The sequence below is a fragment of the Corapipo altera genome, unplaced genomic scaffold, assembly GCF_003945725.1.
Source record: "Corapipo altera isolate COAL_440 unplaced genomic scaffold, ASM394572v1 23b, whole genome shotgun sequence".
NCBI lineage: Eukaryota > Metazoa > Chordata > Aves > Passeriformes > Pipridae > Corapipo > Corapipo altera.
The window spans coordinates 5408221-5427112 of NW_020884885.1; the positions used below are offsets into that span (position 1 = coordinate 5408221).

At 37.6% G+C, this 18892-nt stretch overlaps 1 protein-coding gene across 7 annotated transcripts in view; it reads left to right on the forward strand.

Annotated features, from left to right (window-relative positions):
• Positions 1-18892, forward strand: part of SIPA1L1 (signal induced proliferation associated 1 like 1) — a 211768-nt gene that overhangs the window by 126991 nt on the left and 65885 nt on the right. For all 7 annotated transcript variants that reach the window (XM_027641935.1, XM_027641941.1, XM_027641938.1 and 4 more), the window contains 2 exons: positions 7220-9040; positions 18287-18417. In XM_027641935.1, coding sequence (XP_027497736.1) covers positions 7543-9040; positions 18287-18417 — 1629 coding nt within the window. In that variant the 5' untranslated portion in view covers positions 7220-7542. The remainder of the gene's footprint in view (positions 1-7219; positions 9041-18286; positions 18418-18892) is intronic.

Here is an 18892-nt window from a genome sequence, read left to right on the forward strand (position 1 = left end):
ACTTACTGTAATTTACAGTTCTTATGCTGAACTGTGTCTGTACCAGCATGTATCAGCCCATTTTTGGGGGTTTGTTTCTTGGTCTGTGTTTTTTCTTTTGGTTTTGGTTTGACCTTTTCTTAGGTCAGAGTCTTGCAGTATCAGATGTTAGCCATTGATTAACTTGGGCACTTTGCAGTAAATTTTAAGAGTCCACACACAAAGGAGAGCAGTCTGTTTCTGGAACCACTACCCAGGGATGCAATATAGCAACAGCTAGAAACTGAGAAAGAAACATATCTTTAAAATAAGAAAAGGGAGGGGTATAAATCAATCTGCTTTGTAGTTGCTAAAAATTTCACTTTCTGGAGAGACAGTATCTGTGAGCTAGAATATTTTACTTGTATGTATTGGTGCTTCCTAGGGAGCAAGCGCTCCTTTCAAAAGTAAACTGTTGTCATTAACAATCTCGTTCCAAGAATAGAATGCAATTAGCATACAGGAAGATTTGTCAGCATCTCCCCTTTCAGATCCTGTAAGTTAGCTTCCAAGAAAGGGATTCTGCATTTAATTAACTAGATGAATGACATTGGTACCAAAATGGAGCACGAGTATTGGAAGTCGGAATGACTGTGTACATTGCTTTTCCTCTCTCTTCTTGCTTGGCTAAAAGGAGTTTTAAAGGGTTTGCTTCAGCAACAGTTACTTGTACACTTGGTAATTGTGATACTCATGTCTTGATTAATGGATATGAAATGGATGTGAAAACAGAGGATGCAATTCTGGCTTTGAGATATCGTAGTATTTCCATGATAAATAATGAATAGGAAGTCATAATGGAGCAAAATGTATTGAAGTGCACAGGTGGGGTGTTGCTGTATGTCGCAATTTGATAGCTTTTATTATGCTTCATTTACCATCCTGTTATGTCATGAGCATTTACCATTGACTGCAGGAGACTATGATTATTAAGTGTGACTTCATGGCCTTCTGCACAGAGAGGCCAGCTGGTTTGCTGTACTCTGAGCCAACCAATGGTTTACAGCTGTGTGAGCAGGGCTTGAAACCTGAGGGAGCAAATTCTGCTGAGTGCCACAGCAGATGCACTCGGCACCCTTCTCTAGTGACTGCACGCCCTCCGGTTGTTTCACCATGTAAGCAGAGCAAGTTTGTGTTTGTCTGTAAAAAGGCGTACTGCAGGAGTGCAGAAACTAATGGTAGTAGCTCACATTAATTACTATTACTTCCTAAAATCGGTGTAACCTTGCCTAAGTTCATGTGTATTTGCATCAGCTACTTCAGCAGAGAACGAAGGTAAGAATAAAGCACTATTAAATCTCAGCAGATCAGTGCAGGTGATCATTGTGTGTATGGCAACAGATGGCACACAGTGTCCTCAGGGCATAGGTTTTCTTCTGATAGTTAGGGTGCGAGGAAACATTGAGTGAAACACGGAGAAACACAGACTTGCTGGCTTGTGAATCGGTGGCAGATTTTGTTGACACCATAAATGGGGAAGGTGGAGGAGAAGAAAAGAAGGTTGAGGGAATCTCTTTCATCCTATGCAGAGCTGACAATTATCACAAACTCAGTGAACAAAAAAACAGCAATTCCTTTAAGTTCAAAAAAATAAAACCACAAAGTTAGTAAAATACCGAATACTATTCTTCAAATAGCCTTTCAGTTGGTAAAAATTTGCTCAGAAAGATGAACCTTTTAACTTTTCTGCAATTATAATGATGAAAGTAATCCTGGGAAGAAAAGGATAAAGTTAATAATAGGTAACCACATAGAGCCAAGTATTTCTAAAGGCTAAATTGAATTTTTCTCCTCTGAGGAATTAATTTTCTGCAATTAGACATTATTTTGTACATATAATAATTTAAATGGCTGAGAAATTAGTATTCCCTTCTGGGATTTGATCTGTTATAATTCAGGTAAGAATTTGTGACACAAATAGATAAACTTTCATGTATAAAATATTTTTCTTTGTTCTCATTTATTTTTCTGGTTTCAGGGGAGCTGCTAGTTTTCCAGGGTTTATGACAATGCCAGTTCTTTTCCCAGTAAAAGTTAACAAGGATTGCTGCCAGTAATGTGTGTGGTTACACTGCATTTCTTAAGTTGCCTGTATTTCAGTAAACCCTGTGGAACAGTGATTTCATTTATGTTTTTAAAAACTGCTTGCAGGAAAATGTTATTCTGATCACTTTATCCTACCGTTTTCGTGATTTTATAGCATCTCTGGCAATATGTTTAATTTACCATCCTCTACTGTATTTTACTTTTTGGGGTGGAGCAGGTGAGTGTTATAGAGGCTCAGCAAAAGTGAGACTTTCCTAGAAGTAGAAAACTGATTCACTCATTTCCAAATGTTTAATTATAAAATGCCATTTTTAATGAGGGCTGATGCTGAAGTATGAAATGTTCCTCTGGAACATTATGAATCATAAATAATTTGGTGCCCCCAGATCTCGATCTCTCTCTCTCTCTCTCTCTCAACATCAGAGTATTAGGATCATTAGCACCCATGATTCTACAATCTGAAGTCTCATCATGTTCCCAGCAGATAACAGAGTAATTACTAAAGCTCTTCAAGTAAGACTCAGTTGTGGGTAAAGTCACTACTTTGTAAGGAAAAAGAACGTGATCCCACATAAACTAAAGCTAGGAAAGACTGTAATAGAAGGTCTCTGAAATTATGTTTCAGGCTTGATCTCCTTTTCTTCATTCACCTTAGCAAGTGGGTGTTGAATTATCTCATTTTGCTACCCGGATCCAAGATAAAAACTGATTACTGTGCAGTAGTTGACGTTTTTTTACTATCCTGAGCTGATTTGAGTGAGGTTTTTTCTTGATCAGTTGCTTCTGTTCACTGCTTTGTATTCCAAAGGTGTCTAAGTGAAATCTTGACTGATAGGTCTTCATTTTTCTGGTGGCTGACTTCAGTCATGAGGAATATAAAACCAATATCCCTTGACTTACCTACCTTTTAAGAATGATGTAGGACTGCAAAACTATCTTGCAATTCATCTACAAGGACCTTTTAAGTTTTATCAGAATAGTCCTTTGTCCTACAGCTATAACACCAGTTTTGGAGGAGGGAGCAAAGTGATCAAAGAGGTAAAATAGAAAGGGAAAGAATGAAGATAGGCTTGTTGCTCATTTTGAGTTGAGAATAGACACAGTGCTGGTAAGAAGCCAAGAATAAACTTTGTCCTAAGAATATGAGACCCATTTTGAACAGATCCTTGGACTGCTTTAGTAGTTACTGTATGTAATCTGATAAGCAGATAGTTGGTTTTCCAGGCTTATTCTCTTAACTGGTTTTTAATTGATATTATCAGTACTAAATTTTCATATACCCTTTCAGTAGTTTTTACTTATGGTTTTCATTTACAGCTTTTTTTATGTAGCTGTTCATCTGAGTATTTTTTTGGCCTCCTCGTTAAGTTCAGATGAATTGGAAAAGCGTACATTTTCTTGGTTATGCTAGTTTGGCCTTGCCATATTCTGTTTGCATACTCATAGCTCCACCTTGAATTGTTATTTTTTCTGTATTGAAATAGTAACAAAATACAAAGTGTTTCTCCTCACAAATGCTGCAGTTGTCTTTAGAGGTAGGTACTATGCTGCCTATCTTGCTGTTGTAACTAATTTTAATAGATCACATATTCTGTGTTAGCAATTTTGCTGCTTAATATTTAATTTTCTGCAGGTTTTCCACTTAAAATAGCACCTGTTACTGGTAACTGATGGTCATTTAAATCAAGTGTGATACCCCTGTCTTTGACGCTGACATGTTTTACAAGTAATTAATATAAGAAAAGATTAAAGTACAGATTGCCATTATTTTTTATTTTCCATTAAAGCTGATAGCTGGTGTACCTAGGACTTGTGCTTTAGGAGTTTTTAATGTTATCAAATGCAATATTTTCACTTTATTTTGACTGGAGCTAAACAACCCTTTTAGACCAGACTGTTAGGTCTCAAATTAGACAGGGGGTGAGAAGGTCTAGAGAAATAAACACAGACAGGTGGTTTCAGTCTCCACAAAATTTGACATAAGAGTGATTTATTCATATAAAGATAGACACAGGCAAGGGTGGAGTTAAGGTCTTCTACATTATTACCTTAATCATTTATGGCCTGTATTCCAGCTACTGCAGCAGATGAGGGAAGACAGCTGCAAAAACCTGCAGAACCTGAAACAGGTGGTCCCCAGAGACAGAAATTTTTAAAGCTGAGTCAGGAATAGAAAATTTCCTTTGGAAAATATACTGTGTAGTTCTGTAATTAATGACAGTACTGTACATGCAACAGGTCAAGAATAACTTAAATAGACCACTTTGTTGTATTTTCTCATGTATGATTGCATATATGTTTGGGAGTTTTTTATATATATATGTATATATGTATGCATATCCTTACTTATTTAGGATTGTTGTCCTGGAACTTTTTAAAGGAAAAAAAATAATTTGGGGGATAGGGGTAACTGGTCACCACCAAACTTGGTAATTTTAAGAGTTGCTAAAAAGTGAGAGTGAAATTCTGCCCTTAAATTAATGAGAAATTTGTAGTAGTTGGTTATCTGTTTCTTTATGACCGGCACTTGAGTGGGAGGAGATATATACTTTGCTTTCAGAGATACTGATATTAGAAAGAGAAGGGCGAAAGACAGAAATCTTGGCTTTCACTGTAGACTATGAAGAGGAGCACGTGGTAGTGGACACTTTTACTTCTGCCTGTTTTATGTTAAATTGTCATGGGTTGACCCTGGCGGGATTCTAGGCACCCATGAAAATTGGTAAGAGCTGGGAGAAGTCACACAGGAAAAACAAAACTCAGCATGAGGATGGTACTAAAATTTATTACTAACAGGATAAGAGCTAAAGAGTGAGAAATAAAACAGTCTTAAACACACTTTCCAACCACCCCTCCTTCCTTCCATGTTCTCCCTCCTCCCCCCGCAGCAGTGCAGGGAAAGAAGGCCACCCCTAGGGCAACAGGTCTTCCAGATCTGCTGTTCTGTAGGTCACTCTTCCATGGGCTGCAGGGGGACAACCTGCTTCATCACAGTCCTCACCACGGGTTACAGGGGGGGCTAAAGCTCTGAGTCCTTCCCCTGCTCCATGGGGTCCCTCCCACAGTTAACAGTCCTTGATGGACCTCTCCAGCGTGGGTCCACCCCCTCTCCCCGGGCTGCAGGTCTTCCATATCTGCTGTCCCGAAGGTCATTCCTCCATGGGGTGCAGGGGGTCTCTATACCTCGATGGTTTTTCATAGGATGCAATCCTTGACAGATGAGTTGCACCAGTGTGGGTCCCCCCACAGGGCCATGAGTTGAGTCCTATCTGGGAATAACCTGCTCCGGCGTGGGCTCCTCTCTCCACAGGCTGCAAATCTCCTGCAGGACCCTGCTCCATCCTGGGCCTCCCACAGGTTACTCTCTTTCATGCATCCGCCTGCTCCAGCATCCTCGGTCTGGCCACCCTCTGGCCCGTGGGGTGCCCCTGCGCCCCTTGGCCTGGCCCGACTTGGCTCCTCGGGCAGGATGGGCTTGAGCACGGGCTGTTGGGCCTGGGGGTTGTGGGGCCACTCTCTACCGGGCCGTGGTCTCGGTCCTGGCCCCGGCCCTGACCACCGTGGCCACATCTCTCCCGGGCACCTAATTTAGATTAGATGGTAGAAAGAAGTTCTTTACTGTGAGGGTGCTGAGGCACTGGAACAGACTACCCAGAGAAGTTGTGGATGCCCTATTCCTGGAGATGTTCAAGACCTGATCAAGTGGGTGGCATCCCTGCTCATGGCAGGAGGGAGTGGTTGGAACTAGATGATCTTTAAGGTCCCTTCCAACTTGAACCATTCCATGATCCTATGACTTTAGAAACATTACAAGGAAAAGAGCTGCATTTATGTAAATGGCTGTGCAAATACAGTAATACCCTAAGTGACTTGTACCTTCTTCTTGTGTGTGATACAGTCAGTATGCATTTTAAGTATTCCTTACATGTTGAACTTTATATAAACAGCAGCTATTTCAAAGAGGTGTAGTATATGGCAAGTGAAGTTAAAACATGATGTCTTTGGAGGCAGAAAGTGCCCTGACTTGGTATTTAATTAGTGTGGTGCAAAGTATTGTAGTTCTGAGACTGCAGAAAGTACTAGTTTGCCCGGACGCATGAGAAAGCTTTGATTTGTAGACAATACTGTATTGTGAATGTAGTGCTGGTTCAGCAGCATCTCTTTGCACACATTTGGCAAATATTTAAAGGCCACATTTTGTGTAATTGGTTCAGCCTTCGAAAATTATTAACTTCTTTGTGTTAAAGGATGTACAGAGCAGTGCAAGATTTTTATCTTGACAATCCCGTGCTTTTGTCTTCTACTAGCAATGATGTATTTGTGGATTATTTTTTTTAGCTCCTCAAAGGGCAGTATACAAAATGCTTTCTAATCACTTCAGTACTGATGAGGTATGGGAAACCATTTAATTTGTATGACTTTGTAAAGCTGGATTATACAGGAGCTGTGGCAGACAATATTTTGTTAGCCAGGGAAAATGAAACTTTTCTTGTCAAGTTACTTAAAAGTATGTGTTTCTGTTAAGCTTAAACCTTTTTGTTGTGAACTCTGCAGAGGTGATACATACTTTCTGGACTATGCAGCTAATCTGCAAATAAGGCTGTGCAAAGCACAAAATAAATGTTATTGACAGCCATTCTCTCTATTATAATTTTGTAATCTTTGTGCTAATAAGCATTTTTGTTAGCATGTCAGTTATTTACATTAATGGGAAAGTTGAATAGGCATTGTTAATACCTAATTGCAACCAAGGTTGTATGACTTGTAAATGGCAAATTCTTTTAAGTGTTTAAGTAGTTCTGATTTGGCTCCTATCTAATTTCTCTGGGAAATGCTGTATGTGTCCTTCATCTGAGGAAATTACCTCCCTACTTGTGCATTGTAACAGTACTACTAATCAGTTCATAAGGAAAACATATTTATGTGTGGAATCAAAATCTGGAAGTTTTCAGAAGGCAACCCAACAATATTTAGAAAACTCCTCACCACCACATAACACAGCTCTGCACTTTTGAGATGATGATCAACAAGATTTAAAAGCACGTTTATTAAAAATATTAATTATGTGTAATAATTATTTTGATAGTTTCAGTTACCAAAAAACTTATATGTTATTAAATAAATAATTATTTTATCTCTCTTTTTTCTTCTCTAGGCTTAAAAGAAGCATAAATGATGGGATTACAACTCTGACATTTTGGAACACAGGTGATGTTAAAGCAATTTGAATGTATTGGATCATGGCTACTTCTTAAAATGCAGAAGTTCAAGGAAATTATTACTTATCAAAACCTACTGAATATCTGAATTTTCTGGACATCCTGCATTTAACTGTGTCCTTAAGTATCCATGATTAAGATCTCATGCACCCATTGTATATTTTGGAGACTATTCTCCAAAAGAGAACTGTGCATTTAAAAAGCAGAAATGACTGTGTCTTCTCTTGGAACTTACTAAGGTTGAACATACTGAAAGACCATGACCAGCTTGAAGCGGTCCCAGACCGAAAGGGCTGTTGCCACTGGGGTATCAGTTGGAACAGATGGCACCTCAAAAGTCCACTCGGATGATTTCTATATGAGGCGCTTTAGGTCACAGAATGGCAGCTTAGGATCTGCAGTCATGGCACCAGTTGGACCTCCTCGCAATGAGAGTTCCCATCATGTTACCTCTACTCCTGGAGTCCCCAAGATGGGGGTCAGGGCAAGGATTGCTGATTGGCCCCCAAGGAAGGAGAACATCAAGGAAACAAGCAGATCTAGTCAAGATATTGAAACGTCAAGTTGCCTTGACAGCATGTCTTCTAAAAGCAGTCCTGGGAGTCAGGGAAGTTCTGTTAACCTGAACGCTAGCGATTCTGTCATGTTGAAGAGCATCCAGAGCACACTTAAAAACAAGACCAGACAATCTGAGAATCTAGATTCCAGGTTTCTTACACCTGATGGCTATCCCAGTTCCCCAAGGAAAGCTCTTCGCAGAATACGACAGCGCAGCAACAGTGACATTACCATAAGTGAGCTGGATGTGGATAGTTTTGATGAATGTATTTCACCCACGTTTAAATCTGGCCCGTCTCTGCACAGGGAGTATGGCAGCACATCTTCCATAGATAAGCAGGGAACTTCAGGGGAAAGTTTTTTTGACTTACTGAAGGGCTATAAAGATGAAAAGTCTGATCAGAGAAGCCCAGCCACAGCTAAGCTTGGTGAGCTCCTGATTGCCAGTGGAAGCAAAGGTTCAGGATTCTCTCTAGATGTGATAGATGGACCTATTACTCAAAGGGAAAACCTGAGACTCTTTAAGGAAAGGGAGAAACCACTCAAGAGACGCTCAAAATCAGAGACAGGAGATTCATCTATTTTTCGTAAGCTGCGCAATGCCAAAGGTGAAGGGGAACTTGGGAAGTCTTCAGATCTTGAAGATAATAGGTCAGAAGATAGCATCAAGCCTTGGACTTGTCCGAAGTGTTTCGCTCATTATGATGTACAGAGTATTTTATTTGATTTAAATGAAGCAGCAATCAACAGGCATAATGTTATTAAAAGAAGGAACACAACAACAGGTGCATCTGCTGCTGCTGTAGCATCACTTGTCTCTGGACCCTTGTCCCATTCTGCAAGTTTCAATTCTCCAATGGGCAGCACTGAAGACCTGAATTCAAAAGGAAGTCTCAATATGGACCAGGGGGACGATAAAAGCAATGAACTAGTGATGAGTTGTCCTTATTTTCGTAATGAGATTGGTGGGGAAGGGGAGAGGAAGATCAGCCTTTCCAAATCTAATTCAGGTTCCTTCAGTGGGTGTGAAAGTGCCTCATTTGAGTCGACTCTGAGTTCTCATTGCACAAATGCCGGAGTTGCAGTTCTGGAAGTTCCCAAGGAGAATCTGATTTTACATCTAGACAGAGTGAAAAGATACATCGTTGAACATGTAGACCTTGGTGCATATTATTACCGAAAATTCTTCTACCAGAAAGGTAGGTAAATTTTATTTCTCCTTGAACAGACATGCAAAATTCAGTTGATGTTTAATAGTATTTGCAAGAATTATGTATGTCTTTAATCATCAGTGCTTAAGCATGGTATGTTTCTACACATTAAGTGCTATATCAAATAGTCTTTCACAGTGTTGGAGTATAAGAATTTTGAGGATTTTATTACTGATATATATGACAGAAATGGCTAAAAATGATAAATGTCTTGAAACACAACTTTGTTATTCTTGGGAGGGGGCAGGGGTTGACATTTGAAAGATTAAAACCAGAAAATAAAATTGTAGAAGAACTTTCTTCCTTTCATAGCAAGACTTGATGTACTGAAGATTTAGTGGAATGTGCATCTTGGAATAAATAATAATTGTGCATATAACAATAAATAATCAGTATAAATAAAGATAAAATTCTGTTTTCCTCATTCACTATTTTCATTACAGCCATCATTCTAGAAAGAAAATTCTAATCTGTCAGATTTTGTAGACACAAACTATCACTATATAAATATCAGCATACACACACATATATCCATGTTGCAATGATAACAACATATTTGAAAAGCCTGATTACAGGTTTTTTTATCACATGGTTCTGCTGTGAAACCAAGGATTATAATTTCCCTTGGAGGCATATGGGAGGGATTAAAAAACTCCCAAACAACAGACCAAAGTTTTTTGACCTGTAGAAAAGAGCAAAGCCCAATCTTTAACCAAATACCTCTCTCACCAAAGTGATGGTGGCACCATAAGATGAAGATCTCACTGTCCGTTCTTCCTGATTCTGGAAACGATCAAAAAGGGAGTGCAGACCAAAGTCCTTTAAAGTTTGAGTTCTGTCTGCAGGTTTGTGTGCCTCGCTGTGGTATCTCCTGGTGGATAGAACTGGTCTGACTGACCTGAAGGGTTCCTTACCTACCAATGATCAGGACTGGTTTTCTTCTTTTCAGTGAACGCAGCTCAAAAGAGCTTGTTTCCTGCAGATAAGAACAATAGGGATGCCTGGTTAGAATTAAGTCAGTTAAAATCACCCTGTAACTTCTTAACTGTATGTTATTGGTAATAATATCATCTCTCATTTTTCTCTTGCCTTCAAAATATGTCCGTCTCTCACCTCTTTATCCCTGCAATGTGGGGTGGCTCTTGTTACTCTTTCCAGTCTTCTCTTTTTGAAGTTTTTCTAGGGCTGAGCAGTAGCCTTTGCTGCATGTTTTTTGTCAGTGTTGATCCACATCCTTTGGAGACAAAGAAGTTAGGAAAAATATTGGTTTCCTGGGAGCAGTAAGCCAGATGAGTGATATAGGATGAGGTATATTTGGAGGGGAGACTCTGGGATTAGAGACCTTTGTCCGTGATTACCTTCCTATATGTCTGCTTTTGGAACAATTTGATACCTTATCACTCTGAGTTTCATGATCACCAACTAAAGGTGCGGTTTCATGCTGCAGCTGACCTGATTTACCAGCACTTCATCAGTAAAAGGGGAAGATTTTATTCCTCTCCCTTGTACTTGTATGTCTCTTGTTTTCTGAAAGCATGATAAGCCAGTTGAGTTTACTAACCAGAAGAAATCTTGCCATCACAATAAATTTGGGGTTTATTGCATGGTTATTTCTCTCCAGTTTTGGTGAGGCATATTATCTTTCCTTGCAGTCAGAGAAGTATCAAAGCCCTATTGCCAGGGGAGCAATGAGAGTGAACAGCAGAAGAGGAAGGAGGTGTGAGTGGAAGGAATTTCAGCCTTTAGGCAACAGCAATTTATGTTTCCCTTCTCCTTAAGGGAAACCACACCCTTATGCTACTACAGTTACAGTCACCATTACATTTCCATTTCTTGTAGTTGTAATTAAGATGAATTAGATAAAATCTACATAATTTAGTCCTAAAGGCATTGATGAGGGGCAACCAGATATAAAACCATATGTGTATGGAGTGGGTTTGGAGGAAGAGAAGAAGCTGTGATTTTTTTTCTTAAGCTGTAAAACTGGGTTTTTAATTCACTTTCCTTGTGTCCAGTCCAACAGGCACAAGCCAGGGATGTTGATTCTACCAGAGACTTTTGTCTGAAAATATGTACTTCAGAAGCCTCATTAGATATACCCAACCCCCAAATTTCTACAGGTACAAAACACATTTGGTTGACCATGCAGAGTATCATTGTTCCCTAAGCAAACTGTAGACTAAGCTGACGAGATGGGATAGTGATAAAGAAGCATAACAGGAAAAAAAAAATCAAAGAAGTCAGTTGTAACCGATTTTTTTTTTTTTTTTTTTTTTTTTTTTACAACATGGAGCAGGTAGTGATGCAGAAGTTTTCTTACTGAAAGAGGAGGTTGGATCTTTATGATGTTATAAATGGAAAGAGTGCTGAAAGACAGTTTCAGTGGGATTGGCTCATCAAGTCAGCAGGCCTTGGGTAATATTATAGTCTTAGAACTATAAAGCAAAGAATTATGATTCAACCACAATACATTTTATAGATCTCAAACCAGGAAAATTTCACAGATTTGGAGAACCCCTAATTACTTACAAAGAGTAAAAAGTGATGTTTGAGAGAATTGTAAGCCTGAGTTTGTTTTTATTCCAATTTGAAATAGCAAAACAGGTAATTCAGGACTATATCAACAAAGAACTGCTAGTTAAAAATCATTATTGATACCAGTCAGCAGGATTTAGTGGAAAGTAGGTCTTACCACAAAGAAGAAAAAACTCCATAGTTAATCTTGTGTCTTAAAAAAAAAGAAAAAAAATGAAAACCATTGCATTCATATAGTCTATATTTTAATTTCTTCAAGGTGATTTGGTGAGATGCTGATAGTGACCCAACTGAAATCTTAAACTACGTGAAATCAATAGCTCATTTTTTACATATATTGTTACTTGAATGATAGATGCATCTCAAATTTTAACAGTGTATGGGGGAGGTATAAGTGAGCTTACAGTATTACTAACATGGTCCAAATTAATTAAAATATTTTAATCTAGTTAGTGTAAATATTTGCATGTGACATTTATGGATGAATCTTGTATAAATTCAATGAATGGAAGTGGATGAGCTTTTATATGTAAAGGAAATTAGTCCCTCTATAGAGTGGTGGTATTGATAAATAATATTCTGGCCAAGTGTCTAGACTTGGAGACAGTTTAGAGGAGGTTAGAAAAATGCTACATGGTACAGATATTGGGAAAAGAACTTTGTAATGGCACTTCCCAAGGTTGGATTCACCTCCTTTACTTTATATCTGAGCTCATTGTGCAGATTACCTTTTTACTCAGTGGAGAGAAATGAACCTTGCTGGATCATATGAATTGCAGTGTCTTCCCTCTGTTCACGAACGGAAGGCTCGTGCACAACTAATTCACATGGAGATGTTTATTCTAACAGGAAATGAACACTATTCTTATGATACACAAAGTGTATTTGCAAGGTGACTATTTAAAGGTGTTTTTTGAAAGGTATATTTGATAGAAGGACTTAAATGAAAATTTTAATTCTAGAGATTTATAAGGTGAGCTAGTGCATAAAAAGAGGGGGAGAGGATGAAGACAGGGCAAGAAAATACTTGTGAAAGTTGCACAAATTTGACCTTGGAGTAAGATTAAAGTTTGAACAAAAAGGTTAACTCTACATAGGAAAAAATCTACTGAAGGAAGTTGTTCATTATTTGAATTTTACACAACAGTCATGGGTTTTTTTGAATGATGTTTTCCCTTCTTCTCTTAAGAGACAATTAGAGGCAATTTCTGACCTGTTTTAGTTAAGATAACAGGGTCTTTTCTGGCATCTCTGTTTAATATCATCAAGTCCCTTCTTTTAAGATGCCTCTTTATTGAAGGGGTTTGTAGTTTGTGTAGATGTAGTAGGTAGCTGGACAGAGTAAGACTGGCTTCAGTTCAGTATTGGTGTGCTCTGTCACTTGTGCTGTAATGTGTGTATGTTTTCAGCTCTTGCTGCACAGTTGCATGCAAGGGAAGCTTTGTAATCTGAACCCTCTGAAGTGAAATCAGACTATTGACTAAAATACACAACTGAGATCATAAATAACAATAAAAATGTTTTGAAGTAAGCTGGCACAGAGCAAAACTTAAAAATTCTGTGATTATTGAAATAATGTTCTCTAAACATGGTGCTTTTCGAATTAATCAGATGGAAAACAGATTGGACTCGTTTGGGTTTTTTTCTTTTCTACATAGTGGCACCAAATGTAAGGTGCAGGGGAGAGGATTTCTAGAAGCTACCTGTCAGTTGTTTTGGGGCTGCTTTCTGCACTACTTTTTCCTTGGAGACCATTCTAATGTTTTTGTTTATGCTATGATGGCGATGAGTATAAAACCTTGCAACTGATCTTTTAAGAAAATAAATGTTAAGGCAGCTGATGAACTTCAGCTTTGATAGAAAGTATATTTTTTGACAGAAAGTTGTTTAGGCCTTCTTACTGAAATGTAAGAAAATGTATTCTTGTCTAAGAAATTGAGATTTTTCCTTAAATACATAACTGTCTAGCCTACACAAATAATTTTTGTACCATTGACTGCAATGTGTCAGTGTATTTAAAAAAAAAAAAAAGAGGGAGAGAAGCAAAACTCTTGAACTCGCTGCTTCTAGACATAAAGTTACAGTTCCCAGAGAAGGGAAGAGTTATCTTAGGTCAACCCAAAACTTCTAGTCCTATCTTCAGGCAATGACCGACTTTCCAAGTGTACTTTGCCAGTGTCTGGAGATGCACAGATAATGGACTTCTCAACCTGATGATAATATAATCTGTATTTAGTAATCTTTGGATGTTTATCCACGTCTGTTACTCTGGATAGACTTTCAGCATTCATAGTACTCCTGCAGCAGCAAGGAGTTGTGCAGCTTGACCACACTGGTCATAAAGATCCAGGTTTCACTGGCTTTGTCTGGTGGCTTCCAGAGTAAAGATTAGGGTCAGATTAAACAGTCTCACTGCTAGGTGAAAAAGTTTGCATTTCTCCCCTTTCCTTGCTATGTATGATTTTATAAGACTCAATCATGTTATTCCCCTCAATCATGTTTTGTTGCCCTTCTCTGAACCTTTCCCAGTTGAGATCAGGACACAGTATTTGAGACAGAAGTGGTTTTATGTAGTATCATGTTTTCTACTTAGAAATTCTGAATGTCTGGCCATAACTTAATTGAGAATTAAATTTCTTTCCCAGAGGTAAAAAACTTCGTCTGTGTATTCCGGATAAAGTCTTACAAATGTTTGTGCATTTGGATAATGGGTCACTTATTAGCAATGAAGTATTTTTCAAGGAGAGCCATACTTATTAACCTATTTATAGGTTGATATTAAAGACTTATTTATAATCAATATTAAAGCTGTAGAGGTAGAAAAATTTGTTTCTGTCAGCTTCTCCAAGTACTGTTTAGAAAAGAGAACATATCACTCCAGAGGAGCAATCTGTTTTCTCTGTCTCCCCAGTTGTGTCTGGGAATTGTGGTTCTCATAGAAAGAAACATGAGCATCTGTTTTGCTTCTATCATCCTCAGGCAGTAGTCACTAATTTTGCCATTACCATTTAGGACAAATTTTTACTTACTGGCTTAGAATGCAAGACTTGACTGAGAAGTAAAATAGTTTTCTGAACTGGTTTTATAACAGATGAGCTGTTGATCAGCTTTCCTGTAACTGTTGATAGACAGTAAAATCAGCCTTTGCTCTACTGCTTTAAATTGCTGCATATTCTGTCCGAAAAATGGTGCCTTTCAAGTGTGTGGCTAGACTTGCAGAAAATTTGCAGTTAGCAGTTTAGTCCTGAGCAACAGTCTGCAGACATTATAGGACTAAGCTCTGAAAATGCTGCCCTCTTGTTTCCAGAGAACTGCTTGGCAGAGTTTTGCAGTGATGTAAATGCTGAGGTAGGATTAGAGGAAAATGCTTGATGCCAAGTTTCATTCTTATGCAAAATGTTTAGGATTTTTACTTCTAGTCTGGTTACACAGAATACATCACATGAACATGATATCTAAAATCAAGTGCATTTACTTGGATTTTCTTTGCAAGGGAAACTCATAAATATCTGCCAAGAAAATAAGTATTTTCACTTACATTCTTTCATTGGAAGTATCTTTTGAGTTATATGATAAATATTTAAAAATACATATAGTCTGTTTTAATGACCTAGTACAATCAATTATTTCCGTTTGGTATGGATTTATAAATTATTTTATGGCTGTTGCTAGTTGTTCTGATTGTCTTTTATTTAAAAGATTTTTCAACAGTAGTTTGAATTAAACAATGTCAAGCTTGAGAAGTGTTGCTTTCAATCAGCTGCTGTGTGGGGTGGAGAAAGAAGCTGACTTCTGTGGTATTCATGTTTGGCATAAAGTTCTTGAATTACAGTTGTGATGTAGCCCTAGTTTTCCCAATAAAACTCTTAAGTAGCTACCTTTAGATTGGATATTAAACTTTGTGCACTTTAATTCTTTTCAGCAACAGGAAAGAGAAAATTGTTGGGTGGAAGGAGATTCATAATGTAGTGGAAAATCAGATGGAGATGCAAGAAAAAGTGTACCACAAAGAACAGTAGTCAGATACAGGGATATATACTGTAGCTTGCAGAACGAATGCAGATGTGGGGGAGGAGAGGAGAAAGAATGAAGACCAAGGCAAAGAGAGAACAACCTTGTAGTAAATGTGAATAGAAGAGAGAACTGAGGACATGCGTAGGAGAGCAAGAAAGATAACTGCCCTATACGGACTGAAGGGAAAGAGTATAAAAGACATTTCCTATTAGTAGAGAAGTGTAAAATTCCATAATTCCTCGTGCATTTTTTCCAAAGCAATAGGAGCTAGTTAAAAAGCTTAATCAAGTGATACAGAATAGTATGCGTATTTTAATGCTGCTTCAAACATTCCTCTTACCAGCCTTCCTAAATGTGTTTTTAAGAGGTAAAATAATTTCTCCTGAGAAAATTCTTTATCTTAATTGCAGGCTAGAGTGGTTATAGGATATAGAAATTTTACCATTTGTGCAGCTGTCAATGCGGTAAACTAATGTAATGTTTGGAACTTTCTAGTATGTATTACAACCATATCTTTTTTCTTTAAATTTTTCTATTATAAAAGCAAAGCCACATCACTCTTTTTAAGTCACTAAGCAGTTTACTGTGGAGATGACCAAGCTATCTCAGGTTTTGAATATAAAATTCATCTAATGTTCTCAAAGACTGTGTTGCTTCTGCATTGACCATGTCTGCCATAAGCTGGTAAGCTATAAACATCCTGGGGAAAAAAGCAAGCTACTTAATGGAGGAAGAAGAAAAACTAAGGTACTAGTAAGATAGTTTGGAATTTTGAACAACAGAACATCACTGGCATTTACTGGGCTCATACCAGTGAACTAGTATAAAGATTTAATTAGGCTTATGTGAATGATCTAATTATTACTAGTTTCCCCATTCACAACTATTTCAGACATCCAAACTTTAATGCCAGTATTTACACAATATTCCACAAGATATTAAAAGAATTTTGGATTTTAATTATTTCTGTGGAGGGTATTGGCTTCTCGTGACTTGCAGAGGAATTTGGTAGAAAGCAAGTCTTACAGTGCTGCGAGCGTGTTTCTTTTATGTCTTGCTTGCTTTGAAATCTTAAATGGAAAATGTTGAGGAAAGGGCAATAAAATACCAGACAGTGGGCAGAGTAGAATAGAGCCCCCAAGGGCTTAAAGGGCTGGATAGCTGTGTGAAGACAAAGGTGTAATTCCAGGGCACAAGTAAGTTCATAAGGAGAAAGCACCCTGCTTGAAAAGTATTTAACGTGTTAGAGGAAAGTTTTGCAAGAATCAGTAAGTATAATTTTTAAAAGAAATACGGTAAAAAATGAGACTTCCAACTTTTTAACACCACAAGTGATTATTAATTGGAAAAATGACTGGCATTCACTTTGGGTAGATGTTCAATATCTATTTTTACTATGTTTAAGGATGCAGTTCTTGATGATGTTAATATGTTTTACGTTTTATATTTATAGTAGAATAGCTCATATTAGACTGCTCCTAAAATTCTTATTTTAAAACTCTGGTTATTTTAAGAATAACAAGTAATCTTTATGTAGTAGTCGAGGCAGTATGGTTACATTTCCTTACAAGGTAGTTACATCTTTTTTCATTCTGTTGAATTTCCCATTTCTCTGAATTGCTGATTTTTCAGATCGCTCTTTGTATTTTTTTGGATAATATTTATTCATATATGCAGCATAGGGAACATGATGACATGGGACTTATTTTTCTTGTACACTGCTTGCCTTTAAATTCAGTTGTCACTTAATATATGTGCAGTTTTGTTTATGTTGCTGCGTTAGTGGTGATGTACCTCTGTCATGAGTCAAGATAGTTTGTAATGCTCAGAAGGCTCAACAGAAGAACCTTCAACAACAATCTCAAAAATTGTTGAGCTTTAATTTTTGTAAATGTGCTTTTCTAGTATTTTTTCAGTAAAACTTGGCTTTACATGTCTGTAGTTAAATGAATATAAAAATATATTTCAAAATAGTCTGCAGTTCAGCTAATAAGCAATTTTGCCAGCCCTGTTTTCTCTCTGCTACCCTCCCTACTAGGCTAGTTTTCAACTTAACTTTTAGTACTCTAAATTTACTTTCAGGGTTGTTGAACACTTCACTGTTAAATATTTATGCTCATCATTTTGTTTCTTGTGCTTTATTCTTGTGTGGTACTATGCTTTGATATTTTTTACTATGAACAAGTCTTTTTTCTCAGCTTCATCAATTTTTTCTCTTTTAGAACTGAATTACTTTTATGGAAAAAGCAAAAAACCCAGTCAAACAAAAATAATTTATATCCTTTGCCAAGTGCAGTTGTTTGCCATTTCTCTTTTAATGTAGGGTGTTGAGTTTCCCACTTTGGTGTATTTGGCTTCCTTCTTTTTATTTTTAAGAGGAGGGAAATTGGTTATACTTACTTAGCTAAATGTGAATGAAACAGATGTCAATATAAGATGTAAGAGGTATATCCTGTTTTAGGCCTATTTAAGCAGTGATGCCATGTTGAATTTCAACCTTCTTGTATAAACAGAGCTCATGATAGAACTGAAGCACAAGATTGACATCCTGGTACCACTTAAACTGCCAGCTCCATTGAGTCAACAAGAGCATATCTGCATTCCCAATATAACAGTCAAGTGTGAAAATACAGTTGATGTGTAGGAAGTAAGGCAGACTTTTTTTTTTCTTTTCTCCTATGCAAGAACACTGGAACTATTTTGGGGCAGATGAGAATCTGGGTCCGGTAGCCGTGAGTATAAGAAGAGAGAAGCCAGAGGAAATCAAAGAAAATGGACCTCAGTACAACTACCGGATCATATTCAGAACCAGTGAGGTAAGCAGTTCACGAGTGTTAGTAATAGAAGCTAGAAGCAAGCAGGCAAAACCAGGTGGCATGTATGGGGTTTGTGTGCTTTTCAGCATTGATAATAGATTTCTGTAAAATCCAGGAACCTCCTGACAAAATTACACCACATGTTTATCTGGCACAGAATATATGTAAATTACTTATTCCATAACATCCAATACAGAGGAAAATGTGAAGGTCATTTTGGTTAAAGATTGAGAAACTTATAGGAGCTATATTAGCTAGAAGCAAGCAAAGAGGAGGGAAATTACTTTCTCCACTTTTGTATGTGACCGTGAGTAGACCTGAGAAACATACTTTTTTAATTTTTCAGTGCTCTGTTAGAAATACTATACTAATACTAGTTTTTCTACGTAGTAGTTTCCTGTAAAACTTAAATCTGATGAATCATTCAAAATAGTCTGATTACTGTTAGCTATCAGTGAGTGACATTTTGTGTATG